Genomic DNA, 11,168 nt, shown 5'->3' with positions numbered 1-11,168 from the left:
CACACACACACACACACACACACACACACACACACACACACACACACACACAAAAGAAAAACCCACACTAACCCGCTCCTAAGATTGACAGAGTGCATTCTTGGGAAATGCCAGAACGCCTTTGAGGGCAGTGTGGAAAGTTCTGGTGTCAACACATCTTTGTGCAGCCTGGGGTTCCATCAGTTGAAAAGGTTGAATTTTATTCAACTTTTATTTTTTATTTTTTGGCCCATGCACACAAATAAACACAGACAAACTTAAATGAGCCTGGCTGCTGCGCTCCCACTGGGGAAGTCATGCGTTTTGATGTAATCATGCTTTGGATGAGCAAGCATAGCCTTGCATCTTTCACAGTTTATGAGTGTGTGTTTGTGTTTGTGTGTTGGTAAAGTGTGTTGTATTGTTATGGCACACTGTCGGAGGCGGCTCTTTGCTCGACGCTTTCATTATTCAACTCTTTTTTTTTCGTTGCACTGTACAACCCTGTTTCAGTATAATGACAATAAATTGAATTAAATTTTGTTGCGTCATCACCATAGGCCTGTACTGGTGGTACAGTAAATGAGAGCTGGATTTGCTGGGATGACATTACCCTTTATGAGAAGTCTGGGAATTATGGTTAGTAGCCATTCACAGCATGAACTGCTTTACAGTGTTTAATCAGGGTCTGTAAAATAAACCTAACCAGCTCTGGAGTACCAAACATGCATTTGATGGTATCCATCACTCACAGGCTGCAGTTCTGAGACACAACTTGTGGTGCGAGCCTATCCATGGGAAATATTTTCTCCTCTCACAGTTCTTTCGTTCCATTATTTATGGAGGGCAACAAAAGTTGTGGCTCACATGGTTATGGTTAGCAAGAGAGGGCTTTTGAAGAGAGCAGTCCTTGTTTCACAACACAAGGGAGAATTGAGAAGGTTTCATCGTAAACCAAACAAACATGACTTGTCTTTTTTCCCTCAATTTCTTTGTTCTTTTGGACTCTGTTTTTTTTTCTTTTTAGTTTTCATCAGACATAAAAAGACCTTTGCAACAACACTGAGATTTCCCTTCCTGCCACTGCAGGTTTATGTGTGACTTATTAACATAGTGTGCAAAGGTGCAAGTTCTCTCATCTTTCCTGGGAGGATGGTTGTTTGGTTTGAAAGGCTACCATCTCCTCCAGCAATGTTTGAGTTTCACAAGTTCCTAAATCTGCACGCTCAGAGGCAGGCAGAACTCGGTGCTGAGTGATTGTTATCCGGCAGATAAAAAACTGACGTTTTACGAGGCCATGAGTATCTGCTTGACGTGTTTCTGCTGCGCAAAAACAAACTCCCAGCAAGGCAACAAAAATGCTGCCTGTCTTTTGTTTTTAATAATTGGAAATTTATTGAAGAATTAAGTCTTCCTTGTGAGTGATTGGTTTATGGTTGGCTCACTCTGCCTACCTTTGGCACAGCTGCTTGCATTTCTTTATGAAACGAGGATATGTTTGGTCCTGCCCAAACCTAACTGCTTGTCACCTCACGAACCCCTTTATTTTCACGAGCCTTGGAAAGACCAAAGGAAATCAGACCCTCGTTAGTTTATTGCAAACCGTCCTTTCATTTGAGCAGCTGTGTGGCCCTGWGAGGATGAAGAAAGTGGCTTTTGTGCAGTTTTGGTTTGAGGGCCTTCCTCTGGTCCAGATGCCTGACCAGAGCAGAGCAGACCTGGCAAAGCAGCTTAGGGAACAAATTTCCTTGGTTTGAGGTTTCTGGTTGAAAACCTGCAGTTAAAAACTAAATTTGGCTAACGGAGTCCTCTCAGAATGTATCAAGTGGAAAGTAATTTGATCTGACTGGTCGAGCTTCTAACAGCCTCTCATCTCTCACAGGTTTTGTGCCCATGAATGTGGTAGTTTTCCCCGAAATTCTCAACAGATGTGTCAAAAACATCTTTGTCGTAAATGGGTGTCGACTCTCGGAGCTCTCAGCCACCCACTTTCAGCTCTCATTCATTTCATCCCCTCACAACATGCTGCACTGGCCAGCAGTCATTACCTCAGCACCTCGGCATGCTACCAGCACTGCTGTTGCTATCTCAGACCATTTATTTCAGCTTCACTCCTCGGCTGCCTCCTCCAGAAAACGACCATCTGGCTGACCCACATGTGTCTTAAATCTGCAGTTCTGTCGGAGGCTCTGACTCAAACTGAAGTTTAGGTTTGACCAGCAGAGACTTTTATGGACAGAGTTTACATGACTGGCTGTTGCTTCATGGATTGTAGTTTTGGTGAATTCTACGGGAGAAAACTCGTCTCGTAGCATTAAGAAGACTGTACACGTTGATGCGTTGTAGACTTGCATGATTGTGGGCCATGTGGGCTGAAGCAGGTCCAGATCAGATGCAAAACTGGCTTTCATCTTGAAACATATCTGCTGTAAAATAAGTGAAACTCAGCGTCATGGTGGGTACAAAGCATAAGTGCAAGACCTCAGTATCTGACAATGTTGGTGATGCATATTTTTTTAACGTTGACTGCAGCGACAGAATAAATGAAGATCTGAAACAGGCCGAGGATACATATCTATCAAAAGCAGCTGGGGGTTGGAGACCTCCCGCTGACAACTCCTTGATCACAGCAAGTGTAAAACATTCCTCTTTTTGCCCTTTCATAAACACAAAGAAAAGCTTGAGAAGGAAGCGCGGCTCAAACACTTTCCCAGATGTTTGTTCAACAACCAGCAAACAAGCGGAAAGTATCCATCAGAGTCAGGATCCAGTGACCTCTCTGCCCTTTAAACTGCAGCCCACAGGCAGACAAAAGCTGTTTACATGTGTTTAAACATCTTTAAATGTCTTGGCTCTCAATGCCAGAGTGAAAAAATGAGGAAGTTCAACAAATGATCTCAAAATACAAACTAACTTCTTTTGTTGTTGGGAACTGGAACAATGGATGCGTTTTATGGGAGATGTTGTATTTTTGGAACCAGAGTCTGAGCACTAAGGGTCTGCCAGTCATGGTCTCACATTACCCTTCTTTTAAATACAGAATAACTAATTAAGCAATAAAGCAGCTAGACTAGAGATATAAATACAAGTCTATAAAGGGACAATTTCTAAGAACAAATACAATGTTTGATTTTATTTAATTTTTTTTACACCAGCGCCATGGTAATTGATTCCAACCAGCACTTTTCCAGTCGGGGTTGATCATTTGTGGACATGGAAGTCTTAACCCACAGCAGCTGGTTACACTATAATTAGCAGCAAACCTAAGATTTGACTGTTTAGTTTGACTACAAACTCATCTTGTGCAACTTAACAAATGCTAGATTTGAAAATGTGACATGTTTGTTATAATCAGAGTTGCCTAAAGATTAATTTGAGCAGTGTGTTCTCTGTTATGGCTGCTGCTGAATAAAAGCTGTGATAAGAATAAGGAGAGATGTTGTGGTGTGGACGTCTAGAATAAACTCAAGGACTGGAATAGAAAAGGGCACTCCCCAAAACTGTCCTCAACCACATAAATACAGTTCAAATACCTGATTATATTTTTACTCTGGCTTGTCCTTTTGGTCACACTACAAGCCTGCTTCCTGGGTCATTCCTACAATACATATAGGGGCGACTCTTTAGATTAGAAGGAACTGCCAGCTCCTCCTCAGAGGCGCAGACACTGATGCTTCCTGTTTAGATTTGCTACTTCCTTTTTTTGACAATGAACTGAGAAATAGTCGCATCTTATTTGTCCTGTAACCATAACTTAACTGAGCTCAGTTATAATTTAAAATGCACTCACTCTGTTTATCTTTGAGCTGGGTAATTATATGCAGACACTAGACAGTGTATTTTGGCTGAGGTTTCGTGCGATCTCTAATTAAGATGGGAAAAAATGTAGTATCAGAATCAAAATAAGTAAATAAAATAAAAAACACAAAGTCCCTGAAATTTTGCTGAAGACAAACTGATGAAATGAGGTGAACTCATGCAGGAATGGTGCAGACTGTCGTCACGGTCAGGACTGGATGAAAGCAAACTAAAAACACATTCCTTCTAACAAAACATGCTCTCATAACTAAAACACGACTGTGAACAACAGACACAACTGAACCCTCCTAACTTGTGTCTCATATGTCATCGTGACTTTGTCTTCATGACCCAGTCAGTCCTGTGTTTAGATGAATCAGTGATTCTTCTTTTCTTTCATCTACGGAGATTATACTGTTTGCAGCCTTTGAAAAGTCTGGTGTTTTCCTTTAAATGACTCAGACCTTATACAGCATCACTCCTCATTCCTGACAGATGTGTTTGAAAAAATGTTACTATTTTAACCTTAGCTGATGCAGGGAGAATCAGCTAAATGTATCCATTTGTTCCCTACAGGCTGAGCAACCTATATATGTTTATAGGGTTTTAATTATGACCCCCACTATGTGAAGCGGGGGTCATATTGTTTTGTACTGGTTACTTCACTTTAGATTTTTGGTCAACCGTAGCACAGAAACGGCTGCACCTAGCAGCATGAAATTTGGTAGGAATATATAGATGTGGCCGACCTATTCTGCAATAGCAAATAGTTTTGCGATTGACCCCACATTTCAAGTGGGGGCGCTATTTGAAAAGCTGGTGTCTGGACATACAAAAATGCTTATAGCTCAAAAACTCTTCATAGAAGCTTCAGATTAGTTTTGTTGTTTAGCTCTGATGAAGGATCATTTCATGACATCATTTTATGCAACTGTCACATAGCAGTAGGCAAAGCAATGAACACACATGACTGAAAACTGTTATTTCCAGACTGTACATCCATAAAAATGATCCAATCTTGATGAAATTTGGCACAGATGTTGTCCTATCTGCCCTGCACCAATCCAACAGCCTCATATATGCATGTTCATTAACTTCACCCAAAATAACTTCTACTCGAAACAGTCTCTGTGGATCTTTTCTATCTTTGTAATGCATCTATCCTGGAGAGACTAGTATATACAGTACATGACATCATATGTTTTAATATACTGTAAATACCAGAACATCTTATACAGCGGCAACCCATATGTGAGTTCTGGTGCATATATGCTACTGCCATGTGGTATCTAGTTTAAACTGTTGATAGCAAGGATTAGAGCAATGACATCACAGAGATTAGCCTACTTTTATTAGATGAACAAGATTTCTTTGCTTTTGTGACTCTTAAAGATCTCGTGCGTGTTTTGTAGTAAAGTTTACCTTTTTATGTGATTTAAAGTAAAAATAAATTAAGCTTCCTTCATTGTGTTATACATTGCTTTAGCACATCTCGCTACATTAACCACTTTACTATTTAGCATCTAGAAGAGAAAGTGTGTTTCATGGTGATGTCATGACAAAGGAAACACAGACTTTAGGTCAAGGATATGCAGTTTAATATATAAACAGCACAAAAACTAAAGAAATTTGTTTTTAAAGGATTATTATTTTTTTTGTTGTAACAATGCTTCTTGGCAATGAATCACATTAGAAAACCATTTCATTTATCTTTTAGATGGTGCCACATTTGTAAGGAACATGCATTTGTGGGATGAGTAATATGTGCTGGACACATGAAACATTTGCCAGTCAAGCACCCGCTATAAGATTTTTTGCCGAGAAGCATTGCTACAACAAAAACATAATTTAACAAACACAAATGTCCTTACTTGTTTGTGCTAAGTAAACATTGTTGGAGATAATGCACCATCAGATTTTTATTGTGGACCTGTTGGTGGAATTTGAGAACAAATTGAAGATAATGTCAAAACGAATGTTCCAAGTGGAAAGAAGATATTCCTTTTTTATTAGTTTGAAGCTAATTAGGGATAGACAATTCGTCTGCTAATACTGGCCACTTTTTTAAAAATTAGCTATCAGCAATTAGGGCTGTGTATTGGCAAGAATTTGATGATACAATTCATATCATGACAGAGGGGTCACGATACGATATATCCCGATATATTGCGATACCATAAGCAAGGCGATATATTGCTATTTTTTGGCTAAAATTCTATTAAATAAAAACCTCTTACTGGGAAAAGAATGTAAAACTAAAATTCATTGTCTCAGAAAATTCTAATATTACATAGACATGCTTTTGATACATTTAGCTGTGGTCTGCTTTGTATGTATTTTATTTTATTTGTTTCATATTTCTTATTTCATCCATGTTTTCAATTATTAGACTAAATTTGACAATAAATAGTTTGAAAATATATTTTTTGCAGCTTTTAGTTTTTAATACTAATTTACAATATGGTCAACCAACACTAAAGAATAGCCTCTACCTCAAGAGGTAGAGTAGCCAAATGGCTGGCTCACTGCTGCCAACTAGTGGTCAGAGGCTGAACTACAACATAAAAATGAACAGCTGGCAGCAAAGTTGACATTTTAAACCTTAATAAAACATCAATACAGGGCTTTAGAATATCGATACAGTATCGGGAAATGAAATGTTGCGATATTTCAGTGTATCGATATTTTCTTACACCCCTATCAGCAATGCATGTACAAACTTACTCCATTACCAAGACAGAAAATTAAGATAAAGCAGCAGCTGCTCCAACCACTGCAGTCTAGTAAGTTAATATCAACTTTGATGTCTAAGGATTTTAAAAGTAATGCATTTATCAGAAAATTAAAGAACGCTGAGGACCGTGCGTCAGTCACAAGGGTTTCTCATTATGTTGATCTGTAGAAATTCCATCCATCCATCCATCCATTTTCTGTACACGCTTCTTCCTTTTCAGGGTCGCGTGGGTCACTGGTGCCCATATCCAGCAGTCACAGTGCGAGGGGCGGGGTACACCCTGGACAGGTCGCAAGTCCATCACATGTAGAAATTCCAGTTTAAATTAATTTTTCACATAGACTATAAATTACTGAGACCTCCAGTGAGGTTTGTGAGGACCACCAGGCAGTTTGTAAACCAGTTTCTGCATAGTTTTCTGTTTGTATCATCAGGTTTCATCGTGCTTTCAGAGAAATCCCTTCACTTCCACCAGATGATGGCTGTGGTGGGGTCAGTGTGGTCACTGGAGCTAAATTATGATACAGCAGCAGAAGGACTTTTGCTTTCAGAGGGACCTGGTGACTCACATAAACACAAGTTTTTCCACACAGAGACGGGGCTGCTTCTGCTTAGTGTCAGGGTTTGTTTTTCCCAAGCATGACTCAACCTATAGGTATAGATTTTCTTCAGCCATCTGCTTCTTGTGATACACATTGGAGTGACTGGCATACTTTTCTGCTGCTGTCAAATGTGGCATGCTGCAACACAACTCTGCAGTAATCTGTGTTAACAGCTGCCTAGACCAGCAAAACACACAAGGCTCCTGTTGTTTTGCAGATGAGCTCACAGAGGCCTGCTAAGAGAGATTAAAGTTTGGACAGAATAAACTTCACAGTCCCCAGAGGTTTTTGTGTGTGATTCATCATGACTGTTCTGCAAACCATCTGGAAGTGAAGCTCGTAGTCTTCTTGCAGCTGGCTGATGATGAGTTTGGAGTCAAATGAGCCGGTTTGATAACAAAAAGATAAACTGGCTCTCCTGAGGGAAAAAGAGTAAACGTGAGGAAGTTTGATGATTCATAGTGGAAGGGAAAATGTTTCTGTTATTCTGACCTTATTCATCTCTGTTCCTGTAGGTTTCAGGCCGTACTATGACTAAAAGAAGCCTCTTCGGTGCATTGTAGCTGTTTGGGATGACCGAAGCATCACCGTGCCTCAGTAAGAAGAAGGAAAAAGCAAAAAAGAGAACCTTTTGCTGGGAGGACAGACAACATCTGCCTTGAGAGGATAAGATCAACAGTCCAGCTGGATCCACACAGGGAACCTGCCTGACCTTTCTGTTCGAAGGAAGAGGAATTTAAACTGCCCTGGAAACATTTAAAGCGCTTCACCCAAATTAATTTCCACTTTTGAACTGGTGTTCTCGGAGCCAACGCCATGTGTCACGTTATTGTGACGTGCCGCTCCATGTTGTGGACTCTCTTCAGCATTGTGGTGGCCTTTGCGGAGCTCGTCGCCTTCATGAGCCCCGATTGGCTGCTGGGCAGTCCTCGGTCGGACCCCAGTGGGAGCACTGTGAGGAGCAACGGGGAGGTGAACCTAATGGAGTACCGACCGTCTCTTGGCCTCTACAGCCGCTGTCTCCGTATCGGCCCCGGGAGTGTGGGGGTCAGCTGTGGGCCTTATGCTGGGACTTTCGGGGAAGTGGCCAGCGGCTTCTGGCAGGGGGCCATGTTGTTTCTGGCAGCCGGGACGTTAGTGCTCGGGTGTGTGGCCTGCATTTCCATCTTCAGTCTGTGTTTCCAGAGCATCAAGAAGAAGAGCATATTCAACATCTGCGGGCTGCTCCAGGCTATCGCAGGTGAGATGTTAATATTTGTGGAAAGATGCAGCTGTTTGTGGAAGGGTGGTCCCCTCTAAGAATATTTTGGTGTTGTTATGTATACAAAAGTCTACATGATTGACTGTATGAGAGAATGAAAAACACAACATCCTGCCTTGTCTTGGTGTTGAGAATAAAAGCAACAGGATCATGTTTTATGGGATCTGCCATGTTGTGTTTTTGGAACCAGAGTCTGTGCATTTGAGATGCTTCTGCCTAAAGGCATCTGCGGAGCCCACGAGGGGACATGGGGGAATTTTTTTTCTTTTGCGTTCCCACGCAATACCTTTGCGTTACCTTGCAATACTTTTGAGTTGCTTCGCAATACTGTTTTGCATTCCCACGCAAAAAGTTGTTTTGTATATGAACTGAATTAAATCAGACTTTAATTTTGAAATATCCGGTTACCAAAACAGGATGTGTCGCCACAAGTTTGTGAAATTGACGTTGTTGTTGCGTGGCTGTACCGTGTTCAAATATCAGCATATGACATACTTCCATGYGTGGTTGTGTGATATATTCATTCTAAAGCTGAATTAAAGTAGTAGGCTAAGTCGCTAATGGTGAACATGTGAATGTGTTAATAAACCGGCAGGCACAACAGTGTTTAATGACTTTGCAAGGGAACGCAAAAGGTATTGCGAGGTAACGCAATACTATTGCGTGGGAACGCAAAWGAAAAATAATCTCCCGTGTCCCCTCGTGGGCTCCGTAGGCATCACATGAGCTTTATTTTAAGCACAAAATAACAGATAATAGCTTAATGTATTCAAAGAATGAATATTTGAACAAAAGTCCTCCTGAAGAAAATAGCCTATAGAGACATTGGGCCCATTCTGGCTTCAATGTCTGTGTTCCTATGAGATGTCTATTATTTTTTGTACTATTTATGGTCTATGTTATTTAAAACCAATTTTTACACATGAAGGAATYCCACTTTTCTATTTAACTCATCTGTAAGATCTAAACTAGAAACTTTGTGCCAATGAGCACACAACGCAGCTAACAGACTTTCGGCTGTAGGCAGGTGCTGCCTTGCTCAAAGGCACCTCTCCTTGTGAATACTGGAGCCGTACTCAATGCCACAGTGACTACACAACTRTAATCCTTACCATGTTTTCATAGACATTCCTCACAGTAATCATAAAGTTCAAGGTTTGCAAAGTTTTCTAGTTTTTAAATGAATCCTGTCTTACACTGATAACAAATTTGTATAAAAGTTTGTATAAAAGTTTGCATGTAGACTAGAGGAAGACTTAAACGTTTTATCTTGCTTTAAAACAACAATCAGTCAGTAAATAAAAACACTTCAGAAACATGTCAGAYATTATTACCTTGAAATGCTTGTTTGTGTGCACAGTTTGAAAAARGAACCCAGAAAACATATGTTACATAAAAAAATGAAGCAAACCATTGATAAAATGTGCTTTAAAAACAGGGAACTGTGCCTTTAAGACAAAGCATGAACATTACTGAGAATAGCCTGCGGGGAATGTCACTGTTGTGACTTGACTTTACGCTGCACTTCTCAGAATGCGATTTTGTTTTCACACTGCGGATGTTTTTCTTTTGTCGTTTTGTGTTTCTTTTACCAATCGGCTGCCACGTGTCTGTTTAGCAGAACACACTTTAGTTGAAGTTTGACTTCGCTGTAGCAGATCAGTGAACTGGGCTCAAGCTGTTCTTTTGCTCTCATCACAAATCAAATGCCTGTCAGCCGTAGAATAGATGTTATCTGAACCAGAGATGAGTCTGAGCCTGTCTGCACCGTGATTCTTTTTTTATTTTCAGTTGAATTGTTGTRAAGCGACCGTCTCCCTTTCTGCTCTCCCTTCAGGGCTGTTGTTGATGGTGGGCCTGATGCTGTACCCTGCAGGCTGGGGCTCGGTGAGGGTGATTTACTTCTGTGGCTCYGAGGCCTCGCCCTTCAGGCCCGATCAGTGCTCGCTCGGCTGGGCGTTCTACGCAGCGATAGGAGGAACGCTGGCAACCTTCCTGTGCTCCGTCCTGTCTGCACAAGCTGAGATTGCCACTTCCAGCGATAAGGTYCAGGAGGAAATCGAGGAGGGCAAAAATCTGATCTGCCTGTTCTGAGTCTCCAGAAATCACATTTAGTGACGTTTCTCGGACGTGCACACCTGGACTTCTTAGTGGAAGAAGCACTCTTTGATTGTCCGGATGAACGATTGTTAAAAAAAAAAAACAACTCGGGTTTAACCACTTGTTTTATAATTTTTTTCTTTTCTAAAGCCCTTTTTCTGTTATTAAGTCAAAATCTCTGTTTCAGAGCTGAAAAAAAAAAGCGAACAGCAACAGTTTTTTTTGTACAAAAGTTTATTTTTCTAGAAAGTCTTGCTTTAAATCACTATATAGAAAAGCAGATTTGTTAAAGGGGACATATGCAAAATCCATTTTTTAAAAACAAACATTGTTTTAAACATTKTGTTGTGTACTTGGAGTCTCTAGGAGTGCAGGAAAGTTTAATTCATATGCAACCTGTTCAGTTTTCCCTGTTTTCTATTTCGTTTTCTGAATTATTAMATCAAACTATTTGTGACAGAACTGCTAAATAAGATCTGGACTTAACAACTACAATTTGGTGGTCTTCATTCTCCTCTGGCTCTGGGTCAGACTCTGGCTCCAACATGTAYGGCTGGATGGACAAGTCTTSCCTTGTTGACATCGTTTAATTAATTTGTAAATAAAGATTTTCGACGCAGCTACAGAGTCATAAACCCCTCTCTCAAACTGGAATGGACTGGTCTGGAAGCTGGAGGGGGGCGGGATGTAAAGC

At 40.7% G+C, this 11,168-nt stretch overlaps 1 protein-coding gene across 3 annotated transcripts in view; it reads left to right on the top strand.

Moving 5' to 3' along the window:
• The window catches only part of LOC106513661 (lipoma HMGIC fusion partner-like 2 protein), a 26,860-nt gene extending 16,194 nt beyond the window's left edge, over positions 1-10,666 (top strand). For all 3 annotated transcript variants that reach the window (XM_014002606.1, XM_014002605.1, XM_014002604.1), the window contains 2 exons: positions 7,629-8,353; positions 10,212-10,666. In XM_014002606.1, coding sequence (XP_013858060.1) covers positions 7,930-8,353; positions 10,212-10,468 — 681 coding nt within the window. In that variant the 5' untranslated portion in view covers positions 7,629-7,929 and the 3' untranslated portion in view covers positions 10,469-10,666. The remainder of the gene's footprint in view (positions 1-7,628; positions 8,354-10,211) is intronic.
• The last annotated feature ends 502 nt before the right edge of the window (positions 10,667-11,168 follow it).

This window comes from Austrofundulus limnaeus, unplaced genomic scaffold (assembly GCF_001266775.1).
Source record: "Austrofundulus limnaeus strain Quisiro unplaced genomic scaffold, Austrofundulus_limnaeus-1.0 Scaffold14, whole genome shotgun sequence".
NCBI classification, from domain to species: domain Eukaryota; kingdom Metazoa; phylum Chordata; class Actinopteri; order Cyprinodontiformes; family Rivulidae; genus Austrofundulus; species Austrofundulus limnaeus.
This window is presented reverse-complemented; position numbering and strand designations above follow the sequence as displayed.